This window comes from Notamacropus eugenii, chromosome 1, assembly GCF_028372415.1.
Source record: "Notamacropus eugenii isolate mMacEug1 chromosome 1, mMacEug1.pri_v2, whole genome shotgun sequence".
In the NCBI taxonomy this organism is placed as follows: Eukaryota; Metazoa; Chordata; class Mammalia; order Diprotodontia; family Macropodidae; genus Notamacropus; species Notamacropus eugenii.
Window position 1 is genome coordinate 543,280,974 of NC_092872.1, and position 23,597 is coordinate 543,304,570.

At 39.9% G+C, this 23,597-nt stretch overlaps 2 protein-coding genes across 3 annotated transcripts; one reads left to right on the forward strand and one right to left on the reverse strand.

Moving 5' to 3' along the window:
* Window positions 1–1,965: 1,965 nt before the first annotated feature.
* On the forward strand, window positions 1,966–6,858 carry LOC140520316 (arylamine N-acetyltransferase 1-like). The gene is made up of 2 exons (XM_072634205.1): window positions 1,966–2,202; window positions 5,713–6,858. The coding sequence occupies exon 2, from the start codon at window positions 5,718–5,720 to the stop codon at window positions 6,585–6,587; it is 870 nt and encodes a 289-aa protein (XP_072490306.1). The 5' UTR covers window positions 1,966–2,202; window positions 5,713–5,717; the 3' UTR covers window positions 6,588–6,858.
* Window positions 6,859–11,496: 4,638 nt separating this feature from the next.
* Window positions 11,497–23,263, reverse strand: MPHOSPH6 (M-phase phosphoprotein 6). 2 transcript variants are annotated; one of them, XM_072634207.1, is made up of 5 exons: window positions 23,053–23,263; window positions 17,396–17,508; window positions 16,974–17,064; window positions 12,689–12,780; window positions 11,497–12,242 (listed from the first exon to the last, which is right to left on the reverse strand). In XM_072634207.1, exons 1-5 carry the CDS (start codon window positions 23,101–23,103, stop codon window positions 12,110–12,112), a joined length of 480 nt encoding a protein of 159 aa, XP_072490308.1. In that variant the 5' UTR covers window positions 23,104–23,263; the 3' UTR covers window positions 11,497–12,109. The 2 variants fall into 2 exon arrangements, with proteins under 2 accessions (XP_072490308.1, XP_072490307.1); XM_072634206.1 differs by having other exon boundaries at window positions 12,689–12,783.
* Between the last annotated feature and the right edge of the window lie 334 nt (window positions 23,264–23,597).

Below are 23,597 nucleotides of genomic sequence, written 5' to 3' on the forward strand. Positions count from 1 at the left end.
TGCCTTTTCTTTAAGTTTTGGAGACCAAATTTCTTACTAAGCTTGCTTTGTTTAGAAACCCCCTTCACAAATTACTTTTCTAGTGATAATCATTTAATATAAATTTTGGACTTTAATAAGACCCAGAGTTTGAATTAAGAAGAGCCTGGACCTAAAAGTCTCTTTGTTCTCTGAAGTAAATTCAGAGAATACCTCTTCCTATGTCAACGAAGCCAGATGGGGCTGACTTAGCATTGCTTATGAGACCCTTAACCCAAGACACTATCTTGAATAATGGGACCTTTTCCATATCTTAATATTTTGTGGACATATACTATGTTATGGCATGTTAATGGTAAAGAAAACACAGATATCCTGGACTGCAATTTCAATTGAAACTTTGTCAACTCTGTTATCTTATTGTATTTACAACCTAAGCATTAAGAAATTCTTTTCTCATGGTCTAGTTAATCACTCATGGAGACCATAAATCTGAAGGACACAGACCACCTTGGATTGTCCTAAACAGATTTAAGCCTGGTCATTCTTGTTTTAGTCAGAATTTCATTCTAGCTTCATGATCAAATAATTGTAGCTTGCAGGGAATAAACTGTATGCATTTAGCCTGTTGCCTTTTTCTTAACCAAACTTTCAGGTGGACACTAGATTATTTTGAGGACAGTCTGTGTTACAATGGAACACTAGTAGTTTTCTCCTAAGGTCTCCTCCCTGAATTCCCCTCCCAATAGTCTCCAAACAGCCTCTCCACACTTTTCCCAGTATCCCAGGAAGAGGGGAGAAAAAATGAGACCAACCCAGAGCAAGGGTGTCCCCTTAAATGAGGGTGCACAGCCTGACTGACTGCCCAGAAGTCAGTGGAGCTACAGAGCCTGCTGGCAGCGTCTGGGCACTGTGGGGGTCTCCCTGCTAGGGAGACAGTGGGATCAGAAAGGTCTGGGGTAGGGAACAAAGAAAAGGGCCTCTTATTCCAGTAGCTAGGAGATCATAGGGGTTCAAGTAATATTTGGACTCTTGAGTTTTGGCACCATTATGCTGAAGAGAGAGATGGGAGAGCTGGTTCAAAATGTGAATGAATTCACTTAGACCTTCTCTGTAGACATTGGGAGCTTTATTGACGCAAAAGTAGTGGGCCTGAGATTTAGCAAAGAGCCAAACAAAGGCAGTGGTATAGGAAAAGAACCAGACTTATATAAGATGATTTTGGGGTTTCCTTGGGTTGGAGATCTAGGGTAAGTCTTGCAAGATAAAGGCACAGGGTGAGGATTATGAATATTACAAGATAAGGAAATCCCATTCCCCAGGATGAGGGGTGGGGACAAGGAATTCTATGGTCCAGGATAAGGGAAAGTTTTGTAGCAAGGGGAGACTTTAGGGCACCAAGAGCTTCACAAAGTCAATCAGTATTATTTTAACTCTTAGGGCACTGTGTCTATCCACATCAGAGACAGTTGTGAAGAGAGGGAGATATAAAATTTTAGAGTGGAACCAAAATAGGCAGTAGAAACACACATATGGAATTTGGAAGCAGGTGACCTGAGTTCAGAAATTGACTGTAACTTTTGATCTTGTGTATGACTTGGGAAAAATCATTTAAACTTTCTCGTCCTCATCTGTACAACAAAGGGGTTGGCCTAGGTGGCATCTAAAGTTCCTTCCAGCTCTAAATGAATGATTTCGTGATCAAAATCACAATTTGGTTTCTTGATTTTGTGCTATGTTGTAATCCCTACTTGCTCTGTGTGGAGGAGCCTCACCTCCTCCACTAGAAGGTTACTCTTTGGGGGAAAGAGCTGGGGTCGTATTCTCTTCCTCCTGTAGAGGGCAGACCAGCCAATGAATAGGTGCTTAGCCTTATTGAACAGAAACAAAAACTGAAAGAGGTTAGCGAAAGTCTAAGACTACATGTCCCAGAAACCTGAGGGTGTGGAAGGAAACTGGTCCTAGAAATAAGTTGTCCCCAGAGCCAATGAGAACCAAGAGTCTATGGAGATCAGGGAAGAAGGTGGAGGCTCCGCATTAACTGGCCTTGGAGTTGGGTCTGGAGGCCTGTAAGTGCCTGGCTATCTGCTCATTCAGCCTGGGAAGAAACCCTGGTTAGCCCTTGCCTGACTTAGCTGGTGTGACTGCAGGAACTCATCTTCTCAGCCCTGCGGCTGCTTTAGGTATCCCCCAGCGCCTGCCCACAGGAAGTTCCTCATTGCTGTAAGTGTTCTTTTCACCAGCTATCCCTGAAATTGTTGTTCTCTTTATGTCACTGGACTGTTTCAGAACATTTCCTTCTGTCTTGGGTGGAAATCAGGAAGACTGAGAACACCAAGTTCATCTGTTGTCTCTATTAGGCTGACTCTAAGTGAGACTGGGTTTCCCAGGAGTCTTTGGGAGGTTTGACCTATACCAACTTCAGTTATTAGCTTACAAGGCTGGCTGCATTAGACTGTTAATGTGCTCCATGTTTCTCTCTAGCTCCCACCTTGTCACTTGCCCAGCTTGTTTGCTGTTCTGAGAGTGCCCACCCACCAAGTAGATCAGGGATTCTTACCTCTTTTTATGACAGCAGACCAGGAGTTTGGTGAAGCCTATGACCCCCTTTCTCAAGGTAGTGCTTTTAGGGACAAAATAAGATACATAGGGTCATAAAAGAAATAAATTATATTGAAATATAGTTAGAATATATTTTTAAAAATGCTGATGGATCCTAGATTAAGCACCTTTGAGTATGCGGTATTTTGGTTGTGTTCTGAACTGGTCTAACTCATTTTATTCCTAGTCCAGTGTCACAGACCCTTTTGGTAGTCTGGTGAAGTTCATGGATCCTCTTTTGGAATCACATTTTGTTGCCTATATTCATTCTTGAAGGAACATACAAATTTTAGAATTTAGTGAAAATAAATATGTAACTTTTTCCCCCATCTAAGGTCATTGAAATCTATCATATATGCAGAGCAGAAAAGTGGAAAATGCTGGATTTAGGTCAGCACCTGGTTTGAATCTCATACTTGGACCTGGGTTTGAATCTTGGCCCTGCCATAGTGTGAATTTGAGCAAAAACTGGGACTCAGTTATTGGTAAAATGAGAGGCCACTAAGGTTTGTTTTAAATCTGTGATTGATGATACAGTGGATAGAGTGCTGGCCCTGAAGTCAGGAAGACTCAACTTCTTGAGTTCAAATCTGACCTGAGATACTTACTAGCTATGTGACTCTAGGCAAGTCACTTAACATTGCTTGTCTCAGTTTCCTCATCTGTAAAATGAGCTGAAGAAGGAAATGGCAAACCACTTCAGTCTCTTTGCCAAGAAAACTCCAAACAGGGTCACAAAGTCAGATATGACTGAAAAACAACTGAACAAATTCTATGATCTTAGGATGTTTCACTTAATTATAACTTGTCTATTACAAAAAGAAAATGATTTAATTATAAACAGCATTGTAATTACTTCTGTGTTTAACAAGATTTTAGTTTATTACTGTGGATATGCCCTCTGCCAAAGAAGATTAAAGTCCTTCCATGCTTTAATCACCAGTATTTAGGAGATGCCATGGCCAAAACAAAATGCTAGTTCATTGCCAATCACTGCTTTGGGATTGAGATTTACATAGATTCATTTTCCATATTCAAATACTAGATAATTTTTTTCTACCTTTCATGTTCAAAATTCTGAAAAAAGACATTTATATCCATAACTGGATTAGTATCCATAATTGTGTTTAAGTCCAATGTCCTTTTCTCTTCCTTCTGGCTCTTTCCCCTTGAAATTTGACTTTTTGCTCCCTCAATTCCACTAAAACTGCTTTGCCAATCATTGCCAACAACCTGGTTGCCAAAACAGTGTCCTTTGCTTCAGCCCTCATCCTTCTTGAACTCTACAGCATTTGACACTATTAACTATCCCCATATCCTATGGGTTTTTCTTTCGTGCTTTTGCTTAGAGCTGGAGTTCTTAACTTTTTTTGTGTCATGGATTCCTTTGGCAATCTGAAGGAGCCTATGGACTGTTTCTTCAAATAATGTTTTAAATGCATAAAATAAAATTCATGTGGTTACAAAGGAAACCAAGTATGTTAAAATGCAGTTATCAAAACATTTTTCCTATCCAAGTTCATGAACCCTCTGAAATATATCCACGGACCTCTTGAGGTTCCATGGAGCCTGAGGTTAAGAGCCTTAGTCTTAGAGACTAAACTTTTGGGTCTCCTCTTTTCTTTTATAATTGCTTCTTTACTATCTCCTTTATTAACTTCTCAAATTCTTCCCTTAAAGTGAGTGTTTCCCAAGCTTCTATCTTTATTCCTCTTTTCTTCGGTCTTAATTCTTTTCTCATTCACTTCTATAGATGCAACTCCTAATTTTATGGAAATATCTACTAAGTCTACATCCTCTGGCCCTGTCAAGCTTTAGACCAGTGTCTTCTGGCTCTCTGTGTCTGGAAACCTCAATGATACTTCAAAATCAAAATGTCCAAAGCCAAGCCTACTCTTCCTTCTGGTTTCACCTTTTGTTAATGGCAGCAGCACTCACCCAGTATCCCATGTTGGATTCTTCTCTCTCTCTCCTTGCCTTCTCATGTCTAGTCAGTTACCAAGTCCTGGCAGTTCTACCTTTTCGGTATCTCCTTCATCCAACATGTCAAGTGAAGTCAGTCAATATTTATTAAGAAGCACCTTTCCCATGCCAGGTGATGTTCTAAGTCCTGGGGATATAAAGAAAGGAAGCCAAACCAAACCAAAAAACCATGCCCCTGCTCTCAAGGAGTTCACAGGCTAATGGAGGAGATAATATGCAAATAACTATATATGAAGTAGATATAGTCAGTATAGATTGGACATAATCACAGTGGGAAAGCATGGGCATTAAGGAAGATTACAAATGGCATCATCTCTATTACCACCATACGAACATGGATTCCTACTACCACTCATTTAGGTTGCTGCAATAGCTAAAGCTATCTCCATTCCACCCTCCTGACTCTATTGTAGCGCCAGTGTGATATTCATAGTGCCTATGGTGGCCATGAATGTCCCAGCTCAATTCTAAATAGTGAAATACAACACACTCTTCACTTGGAAAACAGAACCAAAACATTTATTCATAAAGCCAAATCATCATAGTAACAAAAGTCTATACACGATAACAATGTCGAGGACAACACCATCCCCACGCCTGCTCCCTGCTAGGCTTCTCACAAACCAGCTTCATTAAACAAATCACAAGCAGGCCCTCTTAAACAACATCACAATCTCTTTCACTCACACTCCCCAGCTGTCTGCTTGCCTGCATCCTTATTAGCTCTGACTAGACCCCTGACCACTTTCCTCTCAGCTCTGCTCTAGCTCTGACTCTTCCTCTTCCACCCATTCAGCAAGTTCCTCCCATCACAGGCTTCATGTGACTCAGACTTCCATGTGACCCAGACAGGTCACATGGGCCTACTAATGGATGGGAAAGATCTTCTTATTAAGAACCAAAATTACATTAACAATAAGCAAAAATACATTATCAATACATATATCTAATCTAATTTCACAGTACTGCCAAATGAATCTTCTTCATGCATAAATCTGATCCTCTCATTCTCCTGCTCAAGGTCTACTGTTGGCTACTTATTGTCTGCTGAGTAAGGCTCACATTTCTTAAACTGGCTATCAAAGTCTCTACCACCTGGTGCTACCCTCGCAGTATTCTATCAACTGAGACTGTGTTACTTTGTTACAGGGAACATGGACATCAGAGAATACTTTGCAAGGATCCATTATAATCATTCCAGTGAGAAACTGGATTTGGAGACTTTAACTGAAGTGATGCAACACAGTGTCCAAGCTATACCTTTTGAGAACTTGGACATTCATTGTGGAATATCCCTAGACCTGAGCTTAGAGGCTGCGTATGACAAGATTGTGAGGAGGAAGAGGGGTGGGTGGTGTCTAGAAGTTAATCACCTTCTCTTTTGGGTCTTGACCACAATGGGCTATGAAACTACAATTTTAGGGGGAGATGTTTACAGCACCTTAAGGAAGCGGTATAGCCCTATGATTCACCTGCTCCTAAAAGTCACAATAGGTGAGACAGCCTATATAGTGGATGGTGCGTTTGGCAGGTCTTATCAAATATGGCAGCCAATGGAACTGGTTTCTGGAAAGGATCAACCTCAGACTCCATGCATCTTCCGCTTGAAAGAAGACAATGGAATCTGGTACTTGGACCAAATAAGACGGAAACAATTCATTCCAAACCCAGAATTTCAGAACTCTGATCTCTTGGAAAAAGATGAATTACGCCATATCTACTCTTTTACTCTCCAGCCACGAACAGTAGAAGAATTTGAATCTACAAATATCTTCCTTCAGACTTCTCCTAAGTCTGTGTTTACAGGCCAGTCTTTCTGTTCTCTGCAAACAGAAGATGGAGTTTACTGTTTAGTTGGCTGGACTCTTACTCACAGAAAATTCAATTACAAGGAAAACATGGATTTGGTGGAGTTTAAGATTCTGGAACATGAAGAGATTGAGAAGATTCTGAAGGATATATTCAATATCTCCCTAGAGAAAAAGCTTGTCCCAAAACAGGGTGGCAAACTTTTTACGATTTAGTAAGGCAAAATCTATTGAGCAGCTATTGGGATGAGAAAATAGATGTACCATGACTACGAAGGTTTCAAAACATTTTGTTGATAAATTTTGCATGTTACATTTTGAGGTTAAAAAACATTTTACAACAAGAAAAAAAATAAAACCCCAAACTTCCCTACCTTGACTTCCACAAAACAATTTCCCCAAAACAGGCAAAACTACCAGAGTGACACTGAGGTTTCAGAAACCTCATTACCAAAAGCATGTTGGAAAAAATGTTTAATCCCTAGAATGTCAGAGCCTCTACTTATTAATCCTGAGATATAGAGGGGCAGGAGAATCATATAATTTGGGAGTCAGAAGGAATCTAACTGGTCATCTAGCCTAACCCATACATGGAAAGAATCTCTATCATGACATATCTGACAGTAATCCAGTCTCTGCTTGAAGACTCCAAGGATGGGGTAACTACCAACTCTTAAGGTAGCCCATTCCACTTCTGGACCCTTGAAGGGGTTAGGTCACTGTCCAATCAGGAGAGGGGAGTGCCAGTCAGATATTCAAGTAGAGATATCTGTTAAGCAGTTGGAAAAAGGGAAAAAAGCAGCAGGGTTGGGATCTGAACTGATTTTCATGGGTATAGGCTCTGGAAACCCTCTTGAACTCTCCTTGAACTTGCACTGTCTATCAACTGGCCTTTCATCTGGGTCTACACCTCAGTTTCCCTCCATTCTGTTAACTCCAGATCACCTCTGGCTACTTCCCACCCTTGATCCTATCTAGGCCCCATTCCCACCAAGATCCTCCATAGATCCCGCCTCTAGTCACCCCAGACTACTTGGCCACCCCGAGATCCCTCCCACAGTATTTTTATAGATAAGATCCATCTGGTTTCCATGAAAGTGCTCAGATTCAATCTGGCCTGTTTACATTGGCATTATAAATGCTCAGATCCCTTGAGGGACTGGCCAGTATGGTAGAGTTTTGATAAACTTGGTTTTGCTTTGGCTAAAAGAAGGCTTGGGTAGAATTCATTTGGGTAGGACCTGCATGTTGCTATTTCGGGGTTCCAGCACCCCTAAACCTCAACAACTTCAAATCCAGTGTTCTGGACATTTGGATATCAGGAGGCCACTGTTTACACCAAAGAAAACATAGAGCCTTGACCTCAGTTTAAGGTGAGGAATCTGTCCTAGTTCAAATATCTGAGTTATAGCCAAGCCAGGGAAAAACCTACCCATTCTAAAAAACCAGTTGTAATAGCAATTTAAATGGAAAGATTCTTCTCATTCATTAACAGGCCCATGTAACTTGCTTAAATCACTGGGAAGCCTAAGTGGGAGGAGCTTGCTGAATAGGTGGAACACGAAGGGTGGAGCAGAATCAAGAGGAAGTAAGTAAGGGTGATCTGGGGCAGCCAGGCATGGCAAGGCTCAGGCTCATGAGTGTTTGCTTGTGAGGCGGCCTTGGCAGAAGGGGGGAGGCTTGGGAATGACTTTGCCCCCCTGCTGTGATCATGTTTATTAACTTCTAGGTCACCATGACAGATTTAGCTTTCTGGTTCTGGAATTTAGCTTTCTGGTGTCTAAATAAAATGTTTTTCTTCTGCCTTCTATATAGAGTCTATTATACTTTGTGATTGAGAACTATGCTGGCATATTCATAGTCACCACCAGTCCTGTGAATATTGCCTTGGTGATACTCTGAAGTGTTTGCTCCATTTTGCGATGACCCTTGTGCTGTCCAAAGATCATATTTACTCACCTGCCGTATCAACAAGTAAAAAAATATCCTTGCCTTCAAAATTACTCCCTCCCTTCTCAGATTAAACAGTTCAAGTTGAACTGACTATTGTAACTGATACTGAGCTGTAAAAATTCATATAATTGAGGGAGTGGTTTTTTAGAGAACTTTTTCATCTAAGGAGTCTTCAGTTGGTGGAAGGTGTGTCGAGCATGTGTTCCGCACAGTAGGGCTCTTTTTTTCAGAGAGGCCAAATTTCTAGAATCTCTCCCTTCACCTTTGTCTTCAGTTGGTGGAAGGGGTGTTGGGGATGTATTCTGCATAGTAGGCCTTTTTCCATAGCTACACATTATCTGATAGCTTATTTGGTGAAGAATTTTCAGGAAAGCCAAGTTATTTCATTAACTTACAATCTCTTCCATCACTCTTGTCAGTGACTGACTTAAATCAGAATTTTAGTTAGGAGACAGCATGTGATACTGTAGTGTTGGACTTGGAGTCAGAAAGCCTGAGTTTGAAACCTGCCTCAGACACTTTTTAGTTATACGTAGGTGACACTTTACTTCTTGTGCTGTTTCCTAATCTGTAACATGGTGAAGCACCTGTTATTACAGGTGTTGTGAGAATTAAATGTCTGTCTGTGTCTGTGTTCTTCCTTCATTTTTGAAGACCATGACATCAGAGAAATGGTGACATGACTTGCACTTGACTTTGTTTTGAGGGAGGACCATACAAGGTCAGCAGCCTCATTTTCTCCTCATGAGCCATGTGGATCCAGTGACCAGATATTCATCAGGGTAAATGGAGATGACCCAGGATGCAGAGGAAGACCTTGAGACCTTTAGGCCAAGGTCTATTCAGGTACTCACTTAGGGTGAGGTAGCTCCCATTCAGTGAATAGGCCTGTTTAAGAACTAGTCAGGGGATGGCTCCTTTAATGAGCCAAAGAAAGAATAACTAAATCAAGCTGGGAGGGAAACAGCAACAGTTATTACTGATAATCACTCTTAAGCCAGGAGGGTCCAGAACCTTAAAGGGGGAGGCTTGGGAATGGCTTTGCCCTCTGAGGTGATCATGTTTAACTTCAAGAGGAAACTGAGAATCAAATGAGAATACATGTAAAGCACTATAAATCAGTCATTATTAACAAAGTGCTTTACTTAGACTTCCAGTAGCCTTTACTTATCCTTCCAGTCATCCAGATTTGCAGAATTGGTGGAGAGCTTTGACTTGACATTCTTCAGCTCCCACCTCTACTTATTTGCCAAATCTACCCACACACACCTCCCATATTAGCTCCCTTCTCTCCATCCACACAGCCTCTACTCTAATTTAGGCCCTCACCCCTCTCACTTGCACTTGTCTAATGTCTTCAAAATGGTTTTCCTTCAAGTCTCTCAATCACTTCAGCCTATCCTCCACACAGCTGCCAGTGATTTTCCTACAGCCCAGGTTTGACTATGTCACTCCTCTACTTAACCTTGGTGGCTCCTTATTACCTGTGGGATAAAATGGCAACCTAAATGTTTGGCATTTAAAGCCCTTCACAATGTGCCTCCAACCCTGCCCCACCTTCCCTTCCATGTTTATTCCCTACTAACCCTTTTCATGTACTCTACAGTTTAGTTAAATTGGCCTCCAGACTCTAGGCATTTTCCCTGATTGTCCTCATGCCTGGAATTCTCTTCCTTCTCATCTCCATCTCCTTGCCTCCCTTGATTCTTTCATCTTCAAGTTAAAACTCTATCTTCCACAAGAAGCCTGTCTCCAACTTGCTTAATGCTAGGACATGCCTTCCCTCTCTGGATTATCTTCACACTTACCTTGTTTTCCCATAGTTTACATGCTGTCTTTCCCATCAGAGTGGGAGCTCCTGGAGAGCAGGGAGTGTGTTTTGCCTTTCTATGTATACCTAGCACTTAGTATAGTGCTTGGTATGTAGCAGGCACTTAAATGTTTTTTCTCCACACTTCACCCCTTTGCTGTGAACATCTTCCAGCTTTATCTTTGCCTCTCAGAATTCCTCAGACTCAGTTAAAGTGCTCCCTGCTACATGAACCCCAGATGCTAGTACTCTCCCATGCAGAGTCACCTTACTTCCATTTTGTATATGTCTGTACATGTACATGTTATCTCCCCTGGTAAAATACAAGCTTTTTGAGGACAGGGACTCTTTCACTTTGGGGTGTGTATCTACAATACTTAGTAGCAGGTGCTTAATAAATTCTTGGTTATCTCATTTAATGCTCACAACAACTCTGTGAGGTAGCTACTATAGGCAGGATTAATTTCATTTTGCAGATGAGAAACCAGTCATCTGTGAGCAATCACAGATCCAGAGAGATGAGGAATATGAGGCTCCAAGGGATTATGGGACTTGCTCAGTGTCACCCAGTATTGGGGATGGCATTTCAACCCAAGTCTTCTTCCTGACTGCAAATCTAGCGCTCTTGCTAGCAGAGTAGATGCCTAATAAACGTATGTTGAACTTATTTGCCACTGTCCTAGGCTATTTCAGTTAAGCAGTTGTGGTATTGCCTTTGAATGTCATTCATAAAGGATCTACCTCTCTGTGGTAGCACTATTAGTGGAAAGAAAACAAGATGAGGAATTCCAGCTCCTGACATGGGCAATGTAACCAGAGACAAATCGCTTTCCTTTTCTAAATGTCAAGTTTCCTCATGCATAAAATGGGGATAACAGTTGCATAATCTAACTCATAAGGCTGTTGTGATGAAAAATATAAACTTGTGTTACTACCTCAAATCTGACTATGTTATTACTACTTCCGCCACCTTCTATTGTAGAACGTTTATATACATTATCTCATTTGTTTCTCACAGTAGCACTGAGGGAGGGAGTTACAAGGAACTTCAAAAAAAAAATTCCTTATTTGATATTAAATTAGTGAATTGAAATATAATTGCCTGAATGTATAAATTACTTCTCCAACTGGAAGTGCTTCTCCTCAATCAGATCTCATTGTACTATATTATCACCTATATACTTTATTATATTTTAAACTGTACTGTATTTATCTGTGTTCATATCTTATTTCCCCTCCTAGATCGTAAACAACTTGAAGACAAGGACTTCATCTTATTCATTTCTGTGTTCACCTTGGTCTAGTACAATAGACTGTACATAATATGGTTTAATTTGCTGACTCAAAAAACCAATAAGCACATGAAGGAAAAAAAAAAACTTTATTTCAGGACATATTTTTCCATCTTTAGGAGCTGCAAACATTCATCAAGACAAGTATGCTGAATGCCAGAAGTAGTAACCTCACTTGAAAGCAAGTAAATATTTCGCAGAATGGGAGTTATCACAATTCATGATAACATTTCCAAACTGTTCATATAGACACATGAATGAATTCCCTATAAAAGACCTGTGCCATAAAATTTCCTTATTCCCAGATGAATTTATTGGCTTGCCTTAATATTTTAAAATAAAATATAAACATATCAAGGGTACTTTAAATGGTACTGTCATTTTATATCCAAGATTTGAAATAAATGATCAGGCAGAGGAAACAACTGTTCTCTCAACTCAAATGCTTTAGGGAACAATTTCCTATTACATTTAACAGATCAAGGCTAAAGACCCAATGGTCAATGACAACCCCTCAGTCAAGGATGTATAACATCCATCACACATCTGTTTCTGGAACAGCATATGTTTCAAAAGTTACAAATTTCTTTACAAATAAGTATAACCTTACTAATTATACAACCAACTCTAATTAGAAATAGTTTCAAAATATACTGGAGATCTTCCTGTATATTTTGCTTAGTCTACTCCTGAGGTTTTAAAAATGTCTTTTTAGCTTTAACTGGTTTTATGTTACCATTTTCATCTTCATCATATTGTGCTCGATCTCTCTTTTTAGCAAACTTCTTTCCAATTGTGCCTACCAAAGTTTCGTACCTACAAAGAAATTATAATAGCAAATTCAGTTTCCATTATAATCTCAAGTGGTATTTGTAACATGAAATTATTGAGCATAATCAAAACCAGTACTAGGAAAAGCCTAGAATGTGCAGTGGAGACTTGGAGTCTGCAGAACTGTGCAAACCTAGGACAAAATACTTAAATTCATTGTCAGGAAATCACCATGTTACTTTTTCCTATTAAATTAAAGGAATGAGTTATATATTAATCATCATGTTATCAGAAGCACTAAGACTAGCTGTCCTGGCCTGGTTAAACAGCAGACTGGGTTTAGAAAAGAATGCTGATTCAAATCACGTATTGTCAGAGTCATACCCCTTCCTGCCAACCTCTCAACCATGGGGGAGAACTACTGGCAGAAACACCTGGGTAAGTTGGGGACACTTGATGCCTTCTTAATAAGGCTTTCTTAAAGCAGTTACCTTCTGGCCATTTCTTCATCAGACACATCAGCCTCCATTGTTACATCTTCAACTTCTTCTTCTTTGTGTTTAGCATTCATTTGGACCATTAACTTCTTAAAAAGAAAAAAAAAAGCATTAGAGCTGGTCCAGTTCTGGCTTTATGCAAGACTGCTTCGTTTTGGCAAAAAGGGAGAGTGAGGAGAGCAAGAAAAAGCAGGAGAGAAATCGAGTTTGAAACCACTTTCCCTAACTTGTAAAGAATTAAAGTGTCAACTTCTAGCAGTCTGTTACTCAATAGTTCTTAGAAAACAAATAAACAAAACCAAGCCAAAATAATAGGTCCTAAATATGTCACACTACTAGAAATTAATAAATGTAGGCAAGAATTTTCTCCTTATTTTTAAGGATCATGTGATTCCCTTAGCCCTTTTCCTATTATCAAGAAATAAGAATAAAGTGAACTACTTAATATCACAAAGCAAAATCAAACCTACCTTAAAGGAAACATTTTCAGATTCTTGCTTGGATGTGATACCCATACATAGTGTTAATAGGAAGGTCAATGGCTGCTTGAGATATGCAAACTACACATAGATGGGTCTTTGGTTTGGTAGGTGCGGGAGAATTAGAAGGGGATGGAGTGACCAACACCAGTTATATGAAGCTGGTTTCAGGTCAGTTCTGAAGATGACGTTATCTATGATTGTTAAAGCATGTAAAACGTGTGTTTAGGGCTCTGCCATTCTAAATGCAGGTAAGCAACTTCAACATGACCCAGATGTTCTTTGATCTCAGCAAGGATCCTGGGTGTGCAGAAAACAATTTAAATTTAATTTTAATTTAATGTACTATTACACCATGCAAATTAAGGAAGTCATAGAATTACAAATTATTAAGATTTAGAAGGGACCTTAGAGATTATCTACTCTAATCTGATTTTACTAAGCAAGTCTGAGTTATTAGAGAAACAGTGGTCCACAAATGCTAAGATACTTGCATTTAATGGCACAGATAGGCTAGGGAATGTGGGATTTATGACTTTTAGGCCAGTGTCTTTTCTTCTACACTTAGAAACTTAAAAAAATAATTATAGCTAGTAAAGTTGGGAAGGGATTTAAGAGAGCATACAATCTCTTCTGCAATTATTGGAAAAGGAAGGGTGAAATTACTTGCTCAAGCCCACATACGTAATAATACAGTTAAAAGTAAAACCCAGGTTTTCTAACTACAAATAACTCTTGTCACTATCACACACTATCTCTTTGTAAAATCCCTGGATACTGGGATCCTGGGGCTGCTTTGGACTACTGTTGGGCTGGTAACAGTAAGTATCTTGAGTTCAACTAAAAAAAAAAAAAATACTGTCCCAAAGAAGTTCAGGAAATCAGTACTTTTTAAAAAAATTATACACTTCAGTGAAAGTAACTGAAATTACCAAGGAGGACACAGAAGGTGAAGCTTTTTATTTGTAATAAGTACATTCCACTTTGGTCACCTGTTCAATGCTGAGATTTTTGCTGGGATAAGAAATAACTTCTCCCTGGTTTTAAGTGACAGAATTTGGTCAAAAAGTTGTTTGAAAGATCTTCTAAAGTATTTTGTTTTGAATAAATCTCTATGCCCAAATCAGTTTTTTTCTGTTCAATTTATACAATATTGTCCCCAGACTATTCTTATTGAATACATTTTAATCCTCTGGACACCTAGCCACTCTATTACCTATAAAAAAAATTCAGAGCAATTGTATAAAAATTAAGACATTGTAAACCATCAATAACATTTTTAAATGACAAAAAACGGATGATAAGGAAGCCTGGAATTAGAAAATGTTGGACTTGGCTTCAGGAAGGCCTGGGTTCAGATCCCACCTGATATTCAATAGCTATGTGTTGCTGGAAAGTCACCAAGCACCTCAAGGAGTTGTCTGCTGGTTACCTAAGTTGTCAGATTAAATATGAACTGTAGTGTTAAAAGTTTCCCATGCAGATGAAATTATTGTGTATTACTATAAAACATGGCCAAGGAAGTTTGCACTGACTGCAGATGTTATTACAGTAAGTTCATTTGGTTTATAATTCCATTTTTGCCTCTCAAAATACAAGTATCTTTAACTTTTACCTGAATTTTAAGTTTTCTTGAAATCCACTTAAAAATTACTTAAGATATATCTACTTGAAAACTTTTTAGACTCAGATTCATAGTATTTTAACTAAAAGAGCCTTAGAAACCATCCTCATGTCATGGATGAGAAAACTTAGGGTCAAATAAATTAAGTGGTTACAGAAGCAGAGTGAAGACTGGACCTAGTGACTCCTGACTTCCATTCCACTGATCTTTCCACTGAACTTGCTAGCTAGTGTGTGTCTGAAATTAAGGCACATACCAAGTGGTATCAGTTCACAGAATCTTTATTGCATTTTCATGCAATCATGCTACTGATGGCAGCTTTGCTATGTTACAAGTGTGTGTGTGTTCGTCCTTTGTTGCCGAAGACGACCATACCATCAGAGAAATGATGACATGTCTTGCACTTGACTTTGTTTTGAGTGAGGGAGGGCAGGTCATCAGCCTCACTTCTCCTCCAGAGCCATCTGAATCCAGTGACCAGATATTCATCAGGAGACTGGAGATGACCCAGGATGAGGCAACTGGGGTTTAGTGACTTGCCCAAGGTTACACAGCTAGTGAGTGTCAAGTGTCTGAGGTGAGATTTGAACTCAGGTCCTCCTGACTCCTGCACTGGTGCTCCATCCACTGTACCACCTAGCCGCCCCTATGTTACAAGTAAGTATGGCTCAGAGGCATGATAAAATCCAACAGCCCAGAAGCCAAAGGGTTGTATAATGTAGTTTAGTGAATAGAGCACACAATGAAAAGACCAAGGGTAGAATTTGCTTAAGACACTTCTTAGCTCTGAGATGAATATCCAGTCAAAGGTCCAGTCACATTACTTCTCTGAAGCTATTTATTCATCTGGAAAATATTAATAATTCCAGGCCTGTTGTGAGGATCGAACAAGAATGTGTATAAAGTATTTTATAAAATTTGAAATGCTCTACAAAGATGAGCCATTTATTTTATTGATATACCTACTTTGGTAAACGCCAAACTCCAGAAACCCCCTGGAAATGGACTCTTGCACATTTGGATAGTGACACTACCTAACTCACCTTGGAAAAACTTACAGAATACTTTGAAGGAAAGTTTCCTGTTAATAGACCTTCTTATAAGTCTAGACCCAAGACCTTTAAGGGGCTAGCCCAGGATTGCCAACATCCTGATAATAATCGTTGGGTCTTCTGGCACCTTCTGTAGACTTTTACACAAGTAGGGCATTTCTTAGGCATATCTGATTAACTTTCCTTGCCTCTCTTTCAGGTGTGCTTTCTACAGACTTTCATCTGGTTATGGTTTCCATATCTTTAAGATGGTCTTTACCTATGATTGGGTTTCTCTCCCACTCATTTTTTCTGTATCCTCTTTCTACCCAGCTCCTTGCCTTCTCTCTACCATAATGGTTAGTTTACCCAATTATAAACTCCTTGAAGACATGGAGAGTGGCAAATTCATCTCTACACTGCTTCCCTTCCCAGGACAGGAGTACACAGTAGACAGTTAGTATTAGCTAATTAAATGAAACCATTAAAATTCCTCAAACTAACGGGGAACAAATTTTTATTGCATATGCTTATTTCATCACAAACCTAATTTATGAAAATCCAGATGAATAGATAAATTATGTAACGATTACTTGTTTAAAGCATGACATAATAGACAGAGCACTAAATTTGAGTTAGATTAGCTGGCTTCTCTTCTGGGTCTGGTAATTATAAATTCTGTGACCATAAAGCAAATCAGTTCACCTCTGGCCTCATATACCTCATCTGCAAAATACAGGGGCTGGCCAGATGACCTCTAATGTCTCTTCTGGCAATAACCACTCTATAGACTGATAAAAGAATGTGTCCTAGGTTGCCTTTAAATCCTATACATAAGAATTTAAATTTAATTTACACAATAATTTAAAGGGAAACTCCAGATACATAAAAGGGAGATATATCTGTAAAGACCAGTGAAAAAAAAATTTCAGAACAAATACCATCATTTGAATCAAAATCTCAATATTCTTACAGAAGCCTGGGATTATGAAGTCCTATCTTCAAATGACAATGAGACAAGATGCTGTCCTATATACTCTAAGACCTCTTATCTTCCAATAAGGATAAATTATTTTTAAAAAATCCATTACTGGTAGAAGTAATTAAATTAGAAAAATCTCAGATTTGGAGTAACTATTAAATACCTCGATTTCTGGATTAAACCCTCTGAATGACATTCTTCCATACAAAAGATCTTCACAAAGCATAAAGCTCTGCTCCTCTATTATGAAACTCCTAAAAGGGGAAATATATTTATATAAATACCGTGTCTTTATTATTTGCAATAAAGAGTAGCAAATAAAGCCAAGAATAAAATGCAAAACTAGCCAATTTTAGGTTCTTAGTAGACACAAGGGAAAAGGCAGAGATGGCTTAACTAAAGAAAAGATCAAGTCTGAATATACTACCTCATAAATTTTTCCCCTGGCAAATAACAACAAACTGAAGAAAATAAAAGATTAGCAAATCTTCCTAGGCAGTTCATTTGCATTTAATTTACTCTTATTTACAGAAAATTTCTTTTGGATAAATGTGATGTCGCAGATACAAATTCCAATAAACTTACTCTTTCTCCTTAAGTTCAGGTAAATCCAAGTACCAGTGTTCTTCACTGATTATTTTCTTTTCTTCCTCTTCTAGCTGTTTTTTAGTTTCCGCATCCAACCCCCTTTGCATGAACTGGATTAAAAACAATATGATCAGTCAAGTAATGAGCTAAAGAGAGTTTTTAACTTTAATACTTTCATGTATCCATGACTATTCCTTCTGTTGGTATGAGACAAAGCCATCTTTGTGTGACTCTTGGATCACTGCAATAGCCTCCTAATTTATCTTTCCATCCCAAGTTTCTCCCCACTCCAATCCATCCTCTGATCAGAAGACAAAGGGATTTTCCTAAAACAAAGGTTTGACCTTTGTCTCTCCCCACTATTCTCCCAATATACACATATTCAATAAATTCCAGGCATTACTTCTGGGATGAAATATATAATCCTCTTTGGCATTCAAAGCCACTTGCAGCCTGGCCCCTTTCTATCGTCTGCATCTTTTTACGTTGCACCCCTCTCCAGAAACTCTGTTCCATTTATGTTGGCTGATGTGCTGTTCCTCATACCTGATGTTCCAATGCCTCCTCCCAACCCTCATTCTTCCTTCCCTTTGAGACACTGTGTATGTCTAATATGTACAGTTATTTGCATCCTTTCTCCCCTATTAGAATGTGAGCTCCTTGAGGAAGAGAACTGTTTTTAACTTTCTTTTTATCCTTAGCATATACCTGGCATACAGTAAATATTTAGTAAATGTTTACTGATGGACTTAAGAGAATTTTCTAAACAATTTGGAGTTTTTACTCTTGGGTGTCCATCTATCTGTCCATCTCTTATCAATATATGACTGGTTCACCTCTTTTCTAAACATACATTTCCTATATAATATCCCTTAAAACATCCTTTTAAGCAGAGGTCATCATTTGTAATAAGGGCGTACCTTTGAGATATTGCAGGTTCAGTTCTAGACCACCCCAACAAAGTGAATATTCCAACAAAGCAAGTCACGTGAAGTTTTTGGTTTCTCAGTACATATAAGTTATATTTACACTTAAGTGTGGTCTATTAAGTATGCAATAATATTATGTCTAAAAAATTGTATACACCTTAATTAAAAAATACTTTATTGCTAAAAAAATGCTAATCATCACCTGAGCCATCAGCAAGTAGTAATCTTTTTGCTGGCAGAGGGTCTTGCCTTGATACTGATGGCTGCTAACAGATCAAGGTAGTGACTGAAGGCAGGGGTGGCTGTGGCAATTTCTTAAAATAAGTTAACAGTGAAGTTGGCCACATACATTGATTCTTCCTTTCCCCTGAACACTTAGAACCCCCCCGTAGGACAATTAATTGGCCTGATTTCAATTATTGTTGTGTTTTTGGAAACAGGGAGGCGCAAAGAAGAGGGAGAGACATTGGGAACAGCTGGTCAATGGAACAGTTAGAACACACACAAAATATTTATCCATTCAGTTTGCTGTCTTATATGGGTGTAATTCATGGCATTCCAAACCATTTACAATAGTATCATCAAAGATTACGGATCACCATAACAGAAATAATAATAATAATGAAGTTTGAAATACTGAATTTTCAAAATGTGATACAGAGACAAGATGTGGGCACATGCTGTTGGAAAAATGGTACTGAATGGCTTGTTCACTGTAGGGTTACCACAAACTTCCAATTTGTAAAAAATGCAATTTCTGAGAAGTGCAATAAAGGGAAGTATAAGAAAATGAGGCATGTCGTTTTTAATTAACTTGTGTCTGTCCATTGCCCTTTATGTTAATTCTAATTCTGATTCTAAGGAGATAATATAACAAGATTTGCCAATATAGAGTTTCAGTGGAACAAGACCAATTATAAAAGATGAGAGTGTGTTCAGGAGTTTAGAATCATAAACAGTACTGCAAAAAATCTTGAGCGTAATCTACTCCATTCTTCTTATTCACTTCTGGGTCAAATTCATTGTCCACCTGCAATGCCTATGCCAAATATAAGTATTGACGTCAATAGGCATCTATTTATCTCATAGTCTGGACAATAGGCACTTGCATTCATTTGTATCTTCCTGAATAAACTGATAGTCCCATGATTAGTCTTTTGACTAATCATGAGGTTTTGGGGCTCGATGCAATCAGCATATCACCTAAAAAATCTCATCATCTACAGGGAATCTCCAATTCCAACTGGACCATGGGCAGTATATCTTCCATGACAACAATGATGAAAACCTTTGGCTTTCACCCAGTTTTGGAGCGGGTATATTCTAGTTTTGTCTTACTTGACAATAATTAAAAGGTCATTGAACAATTATCTCTGTATTTACATATACCAAGGAATCTTGTATGGTTTTAAAATATACAGGACAGATTCTTTAATGAAGGAGAGTCTTTGTAAAGGGGAATCCTGTCTTTTATACAGCTTTTGGTCAACTGAGTGGTTGTAGTTATGGACTGCAATAGAAAAATTAAAAAAAAAAAACAAACCCTATTTCCTTCTCACATTTTCATTAAGACTAGCAATATATTTGTAGATCATAATTACTATAAGACTAAGATGGATGTATACAAAGTTAAATTTGGCTGATTTGAAAATAAATAATACACTTTAAACATTCAATTCCATTTTATGGCCAAATAAAAAGGGAAAAAAAGACAAAGATAGGTGAGAGACACAAAGAGAGTGAGGAGAGATATACAAAAAGGCTCAGAATTCTCTTCCTTTCTTTCTGGAGCCTCTAATGGCTACAAATTACTCCTTAGATTAATTAAAACTCTGCCATGGATTTCAAAGCTAAACAATTATTATCTGGGTGCTGATTCCCAAATTTCTATTTTCAACTCCAATTCTTCTCTCTTGAATTTTCTGACCATTTCCAAACATCTTTGAAAAACCTCTAATAGTCAGATGTCCTGCAAGCATCTCAAACTTAAAAACAAGACTCATCTCCTACCACCACTATTCTCCACTCACATGGATCTTTTTGTCAATGGTATCCCCAGTTCTCCAAATGACCAAACCTCAGCATCAACTTTAATTCACAAATGACACTCCCTCACCATGCTAACTGTTCCTAAATCATGTCATTCTACTTTTCCAATCTCTCATTATCACCTCCTACTCACACAGCCCAAATCAATTGTGTGGATTTTTAAAAATTTTTCCTACCAATTCTCTCAGCCTCCAGCCTCTCCTTTCCAATTCAGTCTGAACCTTCATTCACTCATCTATCCCATATTCTTTTTATAGGTATACTATGTGCTAGGTACTATTCCAGATGCTAAGGATACAACGAAAAAATGAAATTCCCTCCCACCTAATTAATCTCTGCTTCCCAGCTTTGCTGACTTCCTCCAAGTACCAGCTAAAATCCCACCTTCTACAGAAAGTAAACCCCCGCCCTTGATTTTAGCATCTGTTTGCTTGTTGTCTCCTCCATCAGACGGTGAGCTTGAGGAAAAGGACTGTATTTTTTTTAACCGTAGGGCCTTAGCTCAGAGCCTCGTTTAATAGGAGCTTAATAAATATTTTATGTACTGGCTAACAACAACAAAAGGCCTCTGCCCTTAAGAAGCTTACATTATACTAGAAGCAAAAGAAAAAAACCCTAGAGGTGTAAGTAAATAGGAAATACAAAGTCTGTGTCTGTCTGTGTTCATCCTTCATTTTCGAAGAAGACCATGACATCAGAGAAATGATGACATGACTTGCACTTGACTTTGTTTTGAGTGAGGGAGGGCTGTGCAGGTCACCAGCCTCACTTCTGCTCCAGAGCCATCTGAATCCAGTGACCGGACATTCATCAGGATGACTGGAGATGACCCAGGATGCGGAGGAAGACCTTGAGACCTTTAGGCCAAAGTACTCACTTAGGGTGAGGTGGCTCCCATTCAGTGAATAGGCCTGTTTAAGAACTAGTCAGGGGATGGCTCCTTTAATGAGCCAAAGAAAGAATAACTAAATCAAGCTGGGAGGGAAACAGCAACAGTTATTACTGATAATCACTCTTAAGCCAGGAGGGTCCAGAACCTTAAAGGGGGAGGCTTGGGAATGGCTTTGCCCTCTGAGGTGATCATGTTTAACTTCAAGAGGAAACTGAGAATCAAATGAGAATACATGTAAAGCACTATAAATCAGTCATTATTAACAAAGTGCTTTACTTAGACTTCCAGTAGCCTTTACTTATCCTTCCAGTCATCCAGATTTGCAGAATTGGTGGAGAGCTTTGACTTGACATTCTTCAGCTCCCACCTCTACTTATTTGCCAAATCTACCCACACACACCTCCCATATTAGCTTCCTTCTCTCCATCCACACAGCCTTAGGCCCTCACCCCTCTCACTTGCACTTGTCTAATGTCTTCAAAATGGTTTTCCTTCAAGTCTCTCAACATTTCAGTCTATTCTTCACACAGCTGCCAAAGTGATTTTCCTACAGCCCAGGTTTGACTATGTCACTCCTCTACTTAACCTTGGTGGCTCCTTATTACTTGTGGGATAAAATGGCAACCTACCTGTTAGCATTTAAAGCCCTTCACAATGTGCCTCCAACCCTGCCCCGCCCCCCTTCCATGTTTATTCCCTACTAACCCTTTTCATGTACTCTACAGTTTAGTTAAATTGGCCTCCAGACTCTAGGCATTTTCCCTGATTGTCCTCATGCCTGGAATTCTCTTCCTTCTCATCTCCATCTCCTTGCCTCCCTTGATTCTTTCATCTTCAAGTTAAAACTCTATCTTCACAAGAAGCCTCTCTCCAACTTGGTTAATGCTAGGACATGCCTTCCCTCTCTGGATTATCTTCACATTTACCTACTAATCCTTCTTATAGTAGCTACCTCACAGAGTTGTTGTGAGCATTAAATGAGATAACCAAGCATTTATTAAGCACCTGCTACTAAGTACTGTAGATCCACAGCCCAAAGTGAAAGAGTCCCTGTCCTCAAAAAGCTTGTATCCTACCAGGGGAGACAACATGTACATGTACAGACATACAAAATGGAAGTAAGGTGACTCTGCATGGGAGAGTACTAGCATCTGGGGTTCATGTAGCAGGGAGCACTTCAACTGAGTCTGAGGATTTCTGAGAGGCAAAGATGAAGCTGGGAGATGTTCACAGCAAAGGGGTGAAGTGTGGAGACACAACATTTAAGTGCCTGCTGCATACCAAGCACTATACCAAGTGCGAGGTCTACAAAGAAAGGCACAACCCACTCCCTGCTCTCCAGGAGCTCCACTCTGATGGGAAAGACAGCAATGTGGACCATGTAAAAACAGTCCTCACAAAGCGATTTACGTAGCAGCGGGCCCAGATGGCAGAGGAACGTGCCCTTCTAAGATTTCTGACCACGTGACCCTGCTGCAGAAAACCTGCTAAGGTTCTTTGTTTTTTCTTATCGCTCGGTGAATAAGTCCGGCCCTCGGAGTCGGGCATCCAAAGCCCTACACGGTCCGGTCCCAGTTGTCCTCTGCCACCCCAGACCGAGGCCTCTGAGACTAGCCTCGGGGCCTCGCCGCCCTCGCGGACGTCGCCGCCTCGGCCTCCCTCTCTGCTCCCGCCGCCTCGGCCGCCCTCGGGGACGTCGCCGCCTCGGCCTCCCTCTCTGCTCCCGCAGCCTCGGCCGCCCTCGGGGACGTCGCCGCACTATCTTCCGCCGCGACGTCTCTTACCTTCATCCTCATGAGATTCTTTGACAGCTTGGGTTTACACGTGGCCTCCATGGCGCCTTCACTAGCTTTTCCCTTAAACAACTCGCGAAAGCTCCTGGAGAAACTCCGTCAGCGTCGCTTCTGCGGCGTCACGTCTGCTTACGTCACTGTCCGGCGCCGGTCTGCAGCGCGGGGGTCGGGGGGTGGGGCGAGTATTGGAGCGAAAGGCCTTCTTTGAGCCCTTTGGTGCGCCTGCGCAGAGTCCGGGGTGGAAGGCACCGGTGTCACGTCACCCTCCGGCTGTGGTTGCTAACTTCGGAGAGGGGGACAAAGATACCCAAGGTTTTCGGAGAAGGAAGAGGAAAGAAAACTACCGTGGATTACGTAGCTTAAACCGAAAGGGCGTTAGCAGTACCTAGCCCAACTCGTTTATTTACAAGATGAAGAGCCTGAGCCCCAGAGAGGTGAAGTAACTTCCCTGGCGTCGCCCAGGATTTCAGCCCAGCCGCCTTGACTTCACAGCCAGGGTTTTCCGTCGCATTTGGGGTCTGCCTTGGTCTCACGTG